This window comes from Lepidochelys olivacea, assembly GCF_965140295.1.
Source record: "Lepidochelys olivacea isolate rLepOli2 genome assembly, chromosome: 9".
Taxonomy (NCBI): domain Eukaryota; kingdom Metazoa; phylum Chordata; order Testudines; family Cheloniidae; genus Lepidochelys; species Lepidochelys olivacea.
The window spans coordinates 25,975,344-25,990,386 of NC_140419.1; the positions used below are offsets into that span (position 1 = coordinate 25,975,344).

The window sequence follows — 15,043 nt, forward strand, 5'->3', positions numbered from 1 at the left end:
GAGCCAAGATCAGTGATTAGTCTATGGACTCAGTTTAATACACTCCCCCAAGGAGCCATTTCTTTTGTGAAGAGGTTTCTTTCCCCACTAACCCCCTGTTCCCCTGTGAGTTTTTGCCTGGGAGGTCCCATGAATGTGAGTAGGTGTGTGTGTGTGTTGGAGAGAAGTACTAGTGTGGAGTGAGAGTTTAGGTGATAGGAATCAAGTACATGTTGGGGATCTCACTGAAGAGAAAAATAAAGGACAGATGGAACACAACACAGACAAAAATTTTGGTTGGAAATACAGAAAAAGAAAGAGGAAAAGATGCACCAAGAGATCCAGCCAATGAGAAGGAGTGAAGGAAATGAGAAAGGGGAAGAAAACCTAATGCAAAGAGGTGCATAATGTAACCAAATCTGACCTCACAACAATGGAAATATTACTCAATCTATGCCAGCATAAATGAGATGTGAATCAGGCCAGGCAAATTTACAGAAATATATTAACAGAAAACTCAATGCCAAAAATGTTACATTAAATAAACTACTTGAAGAATAAAATATGGGATGGGAAGGGATAGAATAGTGGAATGGGGTTGAGGTAGGGGCATCTTACTGGCATAAGTGAATTGTGTAGTAACAAGAATGTCCTACAAGTTGCAAAGGTGATCAAAGTAAAAGGAAACTCCTGCTGTTGGCACTGTATCTAAATGGATGCAAATACAACAGGATTTCTCATTGCAATATGTTTATTTTAACTACACAGTTCTCATGCAGCTTAGTGCTCACAAAAGCAGCAGAAGTGAAGCATTTCTAAACCTGAATGTTACAATACTGCCATTATCAATTTCCTCCAGAGAAAATCTTCTCTCATAATATAATAATTTGGCACTTATGCGTAGGGATGGGAGCTTAAAACTTGCTCAATAGGTTAACTCAGTTGCTGGTTTTAATGTTATTCTTGAAAACATTGCCAGTTTGCAACTGGCATTTCTTTGTTCTATGCAGCTGTTTTATACAGAGCTGCTGGGGTCTTCTGACGAGCAAAATAGGGGGTAAATTTCCCTGTAACATCTCTACAGAATACCCCGTTCCTCCAGATGGAACGCTAATTATTATGCACAAGATCTAAAACTCATTTTTTCACGGCTACAGAAACTGCATAGCGATGTTCTTGGAAGTTAATGTGCATCCCAGGTGAAGAAAGAGTAGCCTATTCAGCAGCTCAGGTGTGTCTGCCGTTGTTAACATTACTTGCTTTGGAACTCTGCTCTTCAAAACCCAACAGCCAACAACATCACACTAGCTTAATAACAGGCACAGATGTTCCTGTCTATTAGGTTGACATCCTAACCATTCAGGAGATGTTATCCTGATTTCAGTAGTGCACAAGTATAGTGAGCGCAAGGTTTAAACCACTAATGCTATATCTTTACACAAAGTCCCGCATCTGTACCACTTTGGTTCTACATCTGTTGACATTTTTGTGACTGGATATTTTATCAAATAAACACATTTCAGGAGTGCTAGTGGCTGCCAAAAAGACATGTTCTGTTGTAATAGAGATTAAAAGGTCAAATAGTAGATGATAAGATCATAGTTCCTAACATTACAGATACATGAGAACCTATAATGATGATAATGAATGTGCAAATAATTTAAAATCTCTGCTCATATGGAAGATTCTCCCTGCCTTTAATAATTTTCATCACCAGTCTTTAGGCCTTCTTCATTTTTGCTGCATCTCTCCCTCCCTCCCTAAATGAAGTGACTGGACTAAGCACATTACTTAAGGCAATACAGTGCTATCATTTATATTAATGACATGCTAGTATTTTCAGTATTATTGAAAGCCCCATGATGTTTCTTTGGGCATGGGAATTCAGCATACACAGAAAACGCATTCCTGGGAGAAAACTTTGGCAAGCCTTCTGTGGTAGAATAGGTTCCCAACCCAGTCAGAAAGGAGTTAAAGAGCTCCTCTGGGCACAATCAGCCCCAACCCAGTGCACCGGAGAGACCTGTCAAACCTGGAGAGGGGCAGCTTCTTAAAAGGGGGGATCCCAGCTTAGTGCGTTCAGAGATAAGCAGAGCTAGAGCTCCCTAGCTCCACAGTGCAGAGACTGCTCATGAGGAAAACATCTGAAGAGACTCTGCCACCTGGATCCACTGGAAATTAGACATACCCTCTTTACTTTGTTTCTCCCTTTTTGTTTATGACCCAGGGTGCTCAATGGGTTAGGGGCCCAGACCTCCTGCACAGAGGCTCTTTCCTTGCAGGAAATTGCTGGGTAAGCCTGGACTGTTTTGTGGGCTGCAGTGTTGATTGGTTTCCCATTTCTGGACTGCTTTACATCTAGAAAGTGGGTTGCCACCTCCCTAACACTTAAGGCTGGAAGCTCACATTCCAAAATCTAAACTGGCTCTACAGTGATGCCTACAGCCAGAGAAGGATGTCTGTGATGAGGGAGGTACCTGATGGTCCCTTCTGGTCAAACTCTATAAACACATCAATACAAGAGGAAAGAAAAAAAATGTAAGAGGAGACTAATCTTTTGGCTCACAATTGTCTCATCAATAATTTTTGCCCATTGGGTAATTACAATTCATTTTCAGAGGAAAACTCCAATATCTAGAAAAGACTAAAAGAAGAACAGATTTTCCTCTTAATTCTTATTTGATTGTGGAGGGCTTGTGTGAAAAGATATTCATGTATGTACAAATGAACTATAGAAATTATGTCACATAAAGTGTTTAGAAAACACATAAACAGTACACATTCTGTGAAATCCTTTGTCTTGCCAGATGGAACAATAGACCTTAGTAGACATGAGCAGATGTTATTCTGCATATGTTATCTTCCATTAGTGTTTAGAAATTCATGAGGTCTTTTGTAGGTCTTTATGAATCTTCGAATACAACTGCAGCTGTTCTATTCAGAATTATTGAAGACATCCTCACATATTTACTTGTATTTCTGCAAATGTAGAAGGCAACACTAAGATTGTGCACTTATTCTTATGGTTTGTATGATGGTATCAAAAAGGCCAACTGTTGTGACATACTTTGTCCAGGACTCCATGTCTAGAAATACTCTTTTACAAAGCTTTCAGGGGATGCAAGTTTTGGTGTTATTTTAAACAGAGGTCTCAAAGACATTTTTACTTGTTCTGAATATTCTATTTGGTATATGTGCAGCTCAATCATTATTTTCTGGTTTTATAAAATAAAGCTCAAAATAGCAACAATAGCCCAGAAATTCCATTACTACATTACAGTATTGCATGCTCACAAATATATTCTGGTCAGGTGAAACAAATCACATTGCAGATCTGCTCATGTCTACATTAGAAAATATGTATTTGATCAAATATGTTTAAAATCAAATTAAGTTCAAAGGAGTTTAAAAATTCAAGTTGTTTTACACCAACATAGCTGCAGTCCTTTCCACATTTTGATTGTCCAGCTGGACAACTTAGATCTTTGCTCATTTCCCATTTTTACAGGCTTGCTTTGTCTTTTAGTTTAATTCATTGTTGGTGTTATTTGGTCTGTTAAATCCACTGCTAATCTTGTCATATAAGCATGTATCAATTCCCAGTATCAACCTGCTGCTTATCTTCTTGATGATCCCCTGAACAGAAAGAATTAAGCATTCTGCTTACCTGCTTTCCTAAAGGTGTGATAATATATCAACCTCCAGTCCTTGATCTGTCTGAAGAATGTTTGAAAAACACAGCGTTTGGCTTTTCTTTTCTTCTAATGATGCAAAACAATCACATAAATGCAAAGACATCACAGTGATAAGTGATCAGATAGGGTACTTGCTTAACAGAATACTTCTATAGTTTGTGACAGAAGGTTGCCTTAACCGTAACTTTTTAATTAACTCTTCATTTTAGTAAGTAATTCACAGTCCACTTACAGCATACACAAATTAATATTTAAATGGGGGATATATTGAAATACGATGGATGATACTGAAGTATTTTAAATGTCAGAATACATACACTGTATACATAAAAGAAAAGGAGTACTTTGGCACTTTAGAGACTAACAAATTTATTTGAGCGTAAGCTTTCGTGAACTACAGCTCACTTCATCCCACAAGTACTCCTTTTCTTTTTGCGAATACAGACTAACACGGCTGCTACTCTGAAGCCTGTATACATAAAGGATGCCTTAGTAATAGCACATTCTATTAACATCTAACAATGAGTGCACAAAAGATTAAAGCAGCAGCAAAATCTAACCAAATAATAATAATAATGGGGGTGTGGCAGGCAGGCTGGAGCAGAATGGCCCATGCAATGAGCTTGGTATCAGTCTTACAACCAAACTCAAGAATTAGCTGTCAGCACCTTTAAACTGAAACAGTCACAAAAAGTGACGAAACAGTGTTTAAACAAAGGACCTCACCTGGTCCTGGGGTAGTACCGAGGAGTTCTTCTGTCCCAGGCTTACTTGGAAATACCCCTTAGAGGGCTCAGGCAAGCCTTCTTAACTGGCCTGCTGGTTTCCTATTGGTCAGTGTCTTCTCCTGGCTCTTCTAGGCTTCTGGAGGACTAATTATGTTGGTAGCCTGGCCTGAGCAGGTTTTCCTTGTGCGGGGGAGGGGGAGATAGCGGGTGGAGACCAGGGTGCTGACATCTGCAGTCAGGGCAGATAAGGCCTGACTGACCCTGTCACAGGGTAGATTTCAATTACCCCCATATAAACTAATCAAATGGCACAATGGAATAAAATTAAGTGAAAATTTCTCAACACTTTAAGTACTCATTCTAAGAGCAGCTGGTTCTAGAGCACACAGGAGAGGTTATCCTTAGTCTTAAGCAACACAAAGAAGCGAATTCAAGAAGTAATAGTAATGAGCCACTAAGGCTATGTCTACGCTAACAGTATTTACCAGTACAGGATTATCAATATACTCTATTTGCAAAGCACTCCTAGTGTGTGGACACAACTACACTGGTATAGTAAATCTATCCCCCATGACTGAAACAAGCTATATCAGTAAGAGCTCAGTTTTGCAAGAATTGCTGTGGCTATACCAGTGATGTCTGCTGGCCCAGCTACGTTGGTCAGGGATCGCACCTCTTCACACCCTTACCCAACACAGCTATGTAGACATAGTCTAAGTAACAGTGACCACAATATAATTTGGTTCAGACTCACTGGGGCAGGTAGGGTCATTCAGTGAAATTAAAATACGGGGAATTCAAAACCAATAAAAGGAAATACTTTCCCCACACATGTAATTAGACTGGAACTCTGCCACAGGAAGTCACTGAGCTCAAGAATGTAACAAGATTCTAAAAGGAATGGATATCTGTATAACCATCCAAGAGTTAGCATGATTAATGAGAACAAAACTTTTGGAAGAGATATTAAACCTCATGTTTCAGGGCTTAAGCCATTCTCTAACTAGAGATCTGGAAGAGGCCTAGTGTCTGGGGCAGATTATCCCACATCTGCCCAGTGTGCACAATTCTTACACATTCCTCCAAAGCACCTGGTGCTGGCTACTGTCAGAGAGGATAGTGGATTGGTTGGACCTCAGATCTGTTCCGCTGTGACAATTTCTATGTTCCTGTTTGCTTTTGTACAGTGTAATTCACAGTACAGTGCACTATATAAATGTGTGATGCTATCTGTAGTCACCCTGCTATTGTAATTTTGCTTCAGATACATTCAATAAATAACACAATTTCAAGCACTACTATATTGACAGAACATTTACTTCATTGTATTATACTTAAAAGGGAACATTTTTTTTAATTACTTTCTTGATCTTTCTACAATGCCATTTGTCTGCAATCAGTGTCCCTTTTTTAGCCCTCCATCACATCCTCTCATATTCTATTCCCCCCCCCCCCCATGTTCTTTTCCTTGATGTACAGGATGTAAACCGGCAAATTGAAATGTATGCACAGACTGGCTGGTTCGTTGCTCCATGCCCACAGTATTCCTACTATATAATCTCCCAAGGTAGCTGTGCCATTATATTGAATGACATCTTTACCACAGGGAGCAGTTAGAGATAGTGCTCTATCTCTGTGTTAATAGAATGACTGATGAAGAATAAAAAGAACATGCTGATATGCAGTAAGAACTATTGCCCCAAGGAAATAAAAATGTATGCTATGGTGTGCACGATGTGTGACCAGACTGTACATATGATCCATGCTCTGATGCTACTGATGTATTTACTAGGGTCATTGCGGATTTATTTTTAACTTCTGGTTTCCTGCAGATTTCAATGAATTCAGCCTTTTTGTGTTCTCACTTCAAACATATTTTATTTTATTAAATTATTTTATATTTAGCTCTTTATCAACTTTCCTGTTTTCCCAGCAGGCTTCTTTAAAATTCAATTAGCTTTTTGTTGCCTGGTTTTTCTCAGCAGCATGAGTTGGTTTAAAGGCTGAGAAGGGAGTGGGTCAGTCTGAACTTGCAGTACATCTTTCATGCAAAAGCTGCAGTCTATTTTGACTTCTCATATTCACTTTCTAAACTGGTTTCTCGTGCTTCAGCATTCCTTTCAGTAACTGCAGCTGATTTTACTCACATCCCATGTTGAGTACGGAGCACTGGTATTTCTTGCAACATGGCCATTACTTTCGTCAATTAAGAGATGTTCTTTCAGCCTGAGCCCATCATCCTTACACCAGAAGTCCCACTTATATTTTCCCTTGCTGGGGAGAGATAGGAATTTAGTTACACATCAGAGATTCTTTTGTCTGGTGTAAAATGAGTAACATTTGGACCCAGAGCCATCCCTTGGGTACGGTGAATTGGGGCGACTGCTCTGGGCCCTGCGCTTTGTGGGGCACCGTGGGCCAGTGCGACTGGCCAGCATGGTTGGTCCCATAAGTGACGGATTTGTCACTTCTGTCCAGGGCCCTGCACCCCCCTAGGAATGGCCCTGGTTGCACCTTTCTGGTGTGATATCTCAGAGACCCTTCACATGACATCATCTTAAGGGGCTAGAATGATAACTCTTCCCTCCTTCACCCCAAAATGGAATCCTCAGTTGAGAAGGAAGTAATGGTGGCATTATACTCCAGTTATGCTCCATTCCCCTAGCATGCCCCCTTCACCATGGCTGGGAGGAGGAGTGGCATACAGATGTTTCAGGGTGGAGCAGCTCAAACCAGATGGAACGGTGATGTCAGCATTTGGCTCCATCTGTTCACTTAAACCAACACAATTATCTGTTCTTATTGTTCTAAGCTTTTAGGTTTTCCTATATGGTTGATGGAAAAATGTAATGCCTAGTCTAGACACAAGCTTGTACTGGTGTAGTTAAACTGAGACAGACCTCTGCATAGACACTCTTACTTCAATTTATCTTGAACCTGTTCCTAATCAATTTAAGCCAACTGAAATAAAAAGTGCCCAGGACAGCCTTTTGTAGCAGATTAACTAAACAGGTTTAAAATCTCACTTTAAGTCAGACCAGTACAGCTCTCTGTGTAGACAAGTCCTGAGATACTTAGATCCTGAATATCTGAAATTCTCACTGACTTCAGTGGATGTCACAAGTCCTCAGCATCTCTCAGGATCAGACCCTTAAAGTGAAAATTTTGTCTCTGAGCCTCTGCTGACCTCTGCCAAATGGGTCTGATAATGCAAGGTGCTGAGCATTAGTGCAAGGAGTAGATTAGAGGATGTTCAAGTACTTTCAAACTGGAAAGTACTTAAACATCCTCTAATCTACTCCTTGTGTGGAGCACAGCACCTTGCCTGATCAGGGCCATCGAGTTGTTTTTCAGCAGTAGAAACTGAAAGGAAAATATCATCCAAATGTCTTGCACAGTATACATCTGCATTTGTGTTTTATTACACTTGCATACAACTTCGAGACTGATCCTGCATTTTGCCCACTGTCTTTACAGGGAACCAATCACTGCACTATGCAGGCAAAATAATATAAAAAGTCAGTGGGGTTATCAGGAGCAAGTGTTTGCAAAATCAGGAGCTAGATCGTTACGTGGCTAAACTGAAAAAAATTCAGCTATGTAGGAGATGAAACATGTTGAACTCATTTGGGTGTCAGGGTAATGATTTTGATCACCAGTATTTGTTATGAAAGCTTCCAGTCATCGTAAAATGTATTGGAGCTACTGAGAAAATGGAAACATGCCAAATTAGAAAGGCAGAGAGTTCATCTGAGAAAGATAACTTCCAACTGTCAGCTTTTCGCCTGCCCACGCGATAAATGCACTGAAATCTTTCTGCTATGAAAGAACACACAAAAAGCCTTTTCAGTACAAACTGAGGTTCCCTTTTGCATACAACTCCCCTTTGACTTCACACTGAGAAATACTTCCCCATCTGGAGCAAATATTTTATTCTTCAGGGATTCACATTATTCTACTACTTGACGAAGCCAATATTAGGCTTTACATACTCTGAAAAGGGCATCAGGAACACCAGAAATTCAGACACAAAAGAACTTGTGTTTGCTTTGCACCTACCGTACTTATAGAGGTTTAGGCTTTTCAAAAAATGCCATCAAACCTGTTGAAGGGAAGTAAAACTTCTGTGGCTTTCAGGAAAAAAGAATAAAGGGCTTTGTGATCCTGGACACTGAGCTAAATAAAGAGATGTTGATATACCTTACACAATGCTTGTCTTCCTCTGAATAGGCAAACCTATTTTAGAACTTAATAGACTATATTGACTTATTATACATATAAACTTAACAACATTAATTCATTGAGGAAGGCAGGTTTATGGCAGGCCAAGTCCGCAGTTCTCTTCATCCAGTGGCCACGAGCCCCTGGAAAGAGATGTACAGGGAATCGCACAGTGCCAACTCTAGATCAAGGGCTGGAATACCAGCCACAGAGAGGTTGTGGAACAGCCTCACACCCTGTTTATTCAGGCTTTATGTGGGTTTGGAATTCCTTCCAAGCAGAATGATGCTTTACTTAGGAACATTTGCTTAAAAAATACTGAGCTCCTGGCAAAACTGAATGGCGTTAATGGGATTTGTGTTAGTTTGGCCCTTCAGAGATACATATGAAGTCAATGGGATTTCTGTGCATGTACCTCAGGGCAGAATTTGGCCCTTCGAATCATTATTATTAATTTATGTTAACGCCCATAGTGTGCTTGGTGCTTTCAAGACACACAAGAGGGCCTTAAATCTAAAGCCATACAGACTGAGGTTGGGGTAAAGGGTACAGTGGTTGAGCTTGTGGTTGGCCGCGTCTTGACAAAATAAGGTTAATAGAACATACACCCAAACACCCTAACCTTAACTCAACGAGAAACCATACAACTTGGCCTAACAGCCTCGCTCTTCATTGTACAAAAGAATGGGTGTGTACACATTCCAAGAAAGGAAAGAGTAATGATTCTGCTGCTGCTTATCTCAAGAGAGGCAACCTTGGAATGTCTATTGATTAAAAAATAAAACAACCCTGGCTTTAAAAATAGCCTGTAAGTTAAGACAGCCTGCGGCAGAAGTCTTAGTTGCATGTACTGTACAGTAAGAGAGTCTGTAGGCAAGTCTCAGTTGCATGTATGTTACAATTGCTTTCATAGTTGCTCCATGGCTTTTTACTGCTACACGTTGTTCACCGAACAGGAATTGTTAAATGGCAGCAGCTGTCCCGGCATAACATGCAGGCTACCCAGACCACCAGGAAATGTACTTACAGGCATATAAAGTCATGCTGCTGCTAATACTTCATTCTTACATCACGCCTTTCATCCAGAACAATCCCAAGGTGCCATATTGGCTAGTAAGTAGTGGTGTGTTTGCGGTGGCTAAACACTGATTTTCTCTTTCTTTAAAGTCTGGTGAAAACTAGCTGAAATAGTAACTTCCCTGGTTAATATTTTCTTCACAATTAGAAAATGAGAAAAATAATAAATAAAAAAAAAGAGAGAGAGAGAATGCATGTTTGTTGCTATTTGTGGTATACCTATGTCTTCTGAACACATACTGTATCAGTGGAGATGACCTTGTCGCCATTAGCTTCCATACCCAGTGTAACCAGTAGGAGATGCTTAGGGCATATACAGAAATAGATTTTAGTGTACTGTAAAGGAGAAATAGATTTTAGTGTACTGTCATTAAGACACAGCTTGGAAGAGGATGAGCGGTGGGAAGAATGGTAAGCAATGCCTCCCAGACCTCCTGGGAAATGCACTTATTTCTGCCCCCTTAAGAGGATGCAGCATATGCTTTTCTCCACAGCCACCCAGCTATGCTGGCTGGTGCAGAGTTGGAGATAAGGAGCATGCAGCATGACCCAGCTGTCTCCTTGCCCCTTTTGTCCAGCCTTGAGCAGACTGACAGTCTAGGGAAGTGGAAGGTCTGCGATAGCAGGTTCCCCCATTCAGTGCCCATCCTCACCCACTCCACCTTGTGCACCAAGTCACTTTTTGACCCTAGGCTAAACATTTAGATTTTCCCCAACAGCGAATATAGCATTTATGTCTAACTGAAGTGTGTGAATTATATTATACAGATATGATCTATACCGATGTGGAAAGTAAAAGAACGTTCTTCCCATGACGTTAACACTGTCTCGTACAGCTGCTTTTGGAGCCTTCAACATAATTCTCTGTGCAATTCATCCAGGTATCTTATTTGTTTTTAGAACTCTGTGGAAAAAAAGATTGCACAGGCACAGTGAAGAAAGTAAACTCAACTTCTGTTTTAATTATTTATAGATCACTTCGGGCCCAGCTCAGTAGTAGTATAAAAAAAAAAAGGGGGGGGGGGCTATATTTCAAAGCTAGTATGCCAGTACTGAGAGTGAGAAATCCTGGACATTTTTTTAAAAATTCAATAGGACTTTAAGGGAAAATGTGTTACTCTTGAGACAGAGATTCATAGAAAGTTATTTCTGATACAATTGCTATCCGTGGGCATATTGTTCATTTGTGTTTATTCCTTTTGCTGATGGAACCCAGAAGCACTATTTTTGTATTTATTTTTTAATAGTTGCTACTAGAACATATAATTCAACCACTACAGGCATTTTTTATTGCCCTGTACCACAATGACTATAATGAATAGGACTGTGAACATCTAGGAGCTTATTTTTCTTGCTGTAGTTGTGTTTCTCCCTTTTCTTTTACTGAAATGTAACTAAAGGAGAAGTTTTTAAAAAGTTTCTAACAAAATGTGGCCTTCTATTGGAAAGAGTAAAAAGTGTTCTTAATCCTGCCTTCCTGGTCACATAATCACACTCCTAAATTTGTCCATCTGTCTCAAAACTAAGTTGTTTCCCCCACAACTCCTATTGGGAGGCTGTTCCAGAACCTCACCCATCTGATGGTTAGAAACCTTCTAATTTCTAGCCTCAGTTTGTTCATGGCCAGTTTATATTCATTTGTTCTTGTGCCACATTGTCCTTTTGCTTAAATAGCTTTTCATGTTCCTTGATATTTATTGCCTGAATGTATTTACAGACAGCCTTCTTTTTGCTAGACTAAACAAACAAACCTCTTTCAGTGTCCTCTCAGAAAATAGGCCCTCCATTTTCCTGATCATCCTCGTAGCTCTTCTCTGCACCTATTTCAGTTTAAATTCCTCGTTCTTGAACATGGGTGACCAAAATGGTACACAGTATTCCAAATAAAGTCTTACCAGTGTCTTGTACAATGGTATTCATACTTCTCTCTCTACTAGAATATATCAAGAGAACATTTCCAAGATCAGGTGTGCACACGGTTTCTGCTTCTGCACCCCTGACTTGCTCACCCTTGTCTCTAGCCCCTTCCTCAGATCCTACAGGAGAGTTCTCCTTAGGTGCAGGGATGGGGGAGAGGAAGATGCCACAGAGACTGTGAACATCTACTTCTTCAGAGAAATCCCTCCACAGAAGTTCCCTTCTGTGATGATCTGGGAGGGGCACAGTCCCAAGATATTAACATCATAAACCAAATCACCTGGTCCTGCAACATAATCCAAAGGAAATTTGAATGTTAAATAAAGAGAACAGAAAATATCTCCACTTAATAAACTGAACCTGTTCAGAGGGGGAAAATATCTGGTAGAGTTTCAATAATTATCAAAACAGATTTGGAGCTCACCAAGACGTCAAGGCTTGTCTACACTGGCAATTTACAGCGCTGTAAATGTCTTACTCAGGGGTGTGAAAAAACACCTCTCTGACTGCTGCAAGTTTCAGCGCTGTAACGCGCCAGTGTAGACAGTGCACCAGCGCTGGTAGCTACGCCCCTCGTGGAGGCAGGTTTTTTAGCGCTCTCCAGAGCTCTCCCAGCGCTCTGCCGCGACCACACAAGCCGCAGCAGCACTTTAGCATTGCCAGTGTAGACTGGCCCTTACAAATGAAGCACTTGAAATTAAAAATAGCAGGAATCAATGGGAACACAACAAGCAGTAAAGCTTCCCACCAATCAATTAATGCAACAAACACTAACTCTGCCAAGCTACTTTTAAACAAATTATCAATACCTAATAAAAACAATCTAGTACATTTCAAACCAATGAAAATAAACCAGCCAGATAAAGCAGCTTAGCCTATTCTAGGCGATAAAGGAGAATACTTTCTCATGCACAATCCATTTCCCCTAAAAGTATACACCAATTCTGACTTAAAAAGAAGGAATGGAAAAAGTATTGAAAGTATGGAATGGCTTAAGTTATACTAAAGATTCAAACATCAATTTATGCTTCTAAATCTAAGTATTGCTATTATAATTTCTCTTTAATTTCCTAATAAGAAGTCAAAGACACTCAAAAACAAACATTTGATCACTGATCATGTTGTGGGGTGGGTTAAACCTTCTTGTTAAGGGTTAGGCAAAACTGCTGGCTTTCATTCAGGATGAATAATAGAAGTGACTGACGTAACAGCAGTCTCCAAACCCAAACCACAAGCATATTTTTTTTAAAAGCAGAAATAAGAGGCACATGCAAGGGTGCTCAGAAAGTGGAGTGACTTGGGCAGAAGGGTTTGCTGGAAATTGTTTGATCAGAAGAGTGGGTGGTACATCTGGCCTAGTCTACACTGAAAACTGAGGCTGCACAGCTATGTCGGTCAGTGGTGTGAAAACTATGCCAACCTAAGCCGCAGTGTATGTCAGACCAGATGCACCACCCACCCTTCTGACGGAAGAATGGTTCCATCGATGGTGTTCCTACACCTACAGTAAAATCCCTTCCAACAGCGTAGGCAGCTGCAGACATACTATGTGTGTGAGCACACAAAAGGAGAAAACAGCCTGGACAAGCACTGTATGTAACCTTGAGAGAAGCTAGAGAGGAGGCTTCTGGGTCTGGTGTTGGTAAAAGAGGTTTTTTTGCTTATAATTCCAAGCCTATCTCCTGTCTGGTTCCTCCTGTATTCTGGGAAACAGCATTTTGTACATTCTTTGTAAATAAAAAAAGATGACATCAAAGAAATACCTGACTACGATCAATTTCTCCTTCTCATTGGCAAAACCCACAACACCCTGAATTCAGCTAACCGCTCAGGTGAAAGGGGGTAGCAGCCTTCCCAGATAAGGAGTTTTTGGTGTTGCTGAGGAAGGGAAGATATCCACATTCTTTAGAAATACAAATACCATCCCTCCCCTCCACCCCCTCCCCCAATCCAACATTTGTTTAGTACAAAGTGTCCTTGACGTTTTTCTCTGTGGAACAGATACTGGGGAAGCTTCCTTTTGTTTCTTCTCGCCAAAGAACAGCTATGAACAGAAGATAGTGGTAAAAGAAGCAAAAACTGGAAAGACCTAGAATTTGCCTCAACACCAGCAGAAGCTACACACCCACCCACAGAATGACAGGGAAACAAAACTCAAAGAATTTTCCCAAACATGTTTTCTTGTGTCTAAAGGCCTCTCCCCATGACTCCATTAGACCCCCTGCTGGGCATTCTGCTAGGGCGGAACTCCCCTCTCCAATGCAGGAACTGAGCTATCAAAGCCAGATTGACTGGGTTGTTTTTTTAAACCCCTCCCTTTTCCCCCAGGCATTTTTTCCAAATATAGGGTCAAAATCAAGGATAGATCCCAGCCCAGCTATTGTGCTGGGCACTGGACATCTCCAGGGGGCGAAGCTGGGGAAAGACTCCTCCAACTATGGACATGGAAAGACAGCTACATTTTGCTTTGGTTACATTAGCCCCAACATGCTTCTGCCTGTGGGGGCAGGTGCAGGACTGAAGGATCCACCCGCTCTAGCAGATCCGTTGCCCCCCCCCCAGCCACCTAACATCTGTGCTTTGCTACACAAGGAACCCCCACAGAGAAGCTGTGCACCTCCTACACAGCTGTTTAAATCCAAACGCCACCCCACACCCTGAACAGCAAACCTGTACCAGTTCTGCTACCAGGGCTCTTCTGTGAACACAGCTGTGTGAGCTGGGTTTGCCACATATTTTCTACTTCCTCCCACTTAGCAGTTTGCACAAAGACAGCGTTCACCCTACTGCTAGGAATGCGGGTAACAGCATCCTTTTTGGCTGCAGTGCCACTCCACAGCCAGCCTTCAAGGGGCTAAAAGCAAGACAATGGTGGGTGTTGTATTCTGCATTACATCCTTTTAAAGCAACTAGTACACTGCTGCAGCTATAGACATAAAACTAAAATGATTATAATAATCAATAGCAGTCCCTGTGGCATTGAAAGCATCCCTTATGCAGCATTCCCAGCCATCATGGCTAGACATGCAAGAGTTCTGAGATCATTCACAGCCAATTGCAGCACACTACATTTCAAGGTTTCAGAGTAGCAGCCGTGTTAGTCTGTATTCGCAAAAAGAAAAGGAGGACTTGTGGCACCTTAGAGACTAACCAATTTATTAGAGCATAAGCTTTCGTGAGCTACAGCTCACTTCCTCAGATGCATATCGTGGAAACTGCAGCAGGCTTTATATATACACAGAGAATATGAAACAATACCTATTCCCACCCCACTGTCCTGCTGGTAATAGCTTATCTAAAGTGATTTCTACATTTCAAGGGGAGCACAACATTTTACAGCCAGCTAAATGGTGAGAGATTTGTATTATAACTCTTAAAATGTAGAGCTGGTCACAAATTTGCAAACTAAACTGTTTCATTTAAGCA

The 15,043-nt window shown here is 40.9% G+C and overlaps 1 protein-coding gene across 1 annotated transcript in view; it reads right to left on the reverse strand.

Moving 5' to 3' along the window:
* Window positions 1-795: 795 nt before the first annotated feature.
* Window positions 796-15,043, reverse strand: part of LOC311526538 (uncharacterized protein) — a 101,781-nt gene continuing 87,533 nt past the window's right edge. Inside the window, exons 2-5 of the mRNA XM_084639691.1 lie at window positions 10,482-10,604; window positions 6,550-6,676; window positions 3,647-3,740; window positions 796-2,958 (exon numbers count right to left, since the gene is read on the reverse strand). Coding sequence (XP_084495817.1) covers window positions 2,939-2,958; window positions 3,647-3,740; window positions 6,550-6,676; window positions 10,482-10,558 — 318 coding nt within the window. The 5' untranslated portion in view covers window positions 10,559-10,604 and the 3' untranslated portion in view covers window positions 796-2,938. The remainder of the gene's footprint in view (window positions 2,959-3,646; window positions 3,741-6,549; window positions 6,677-10,481; window positions 10,605-15,043) is intronic.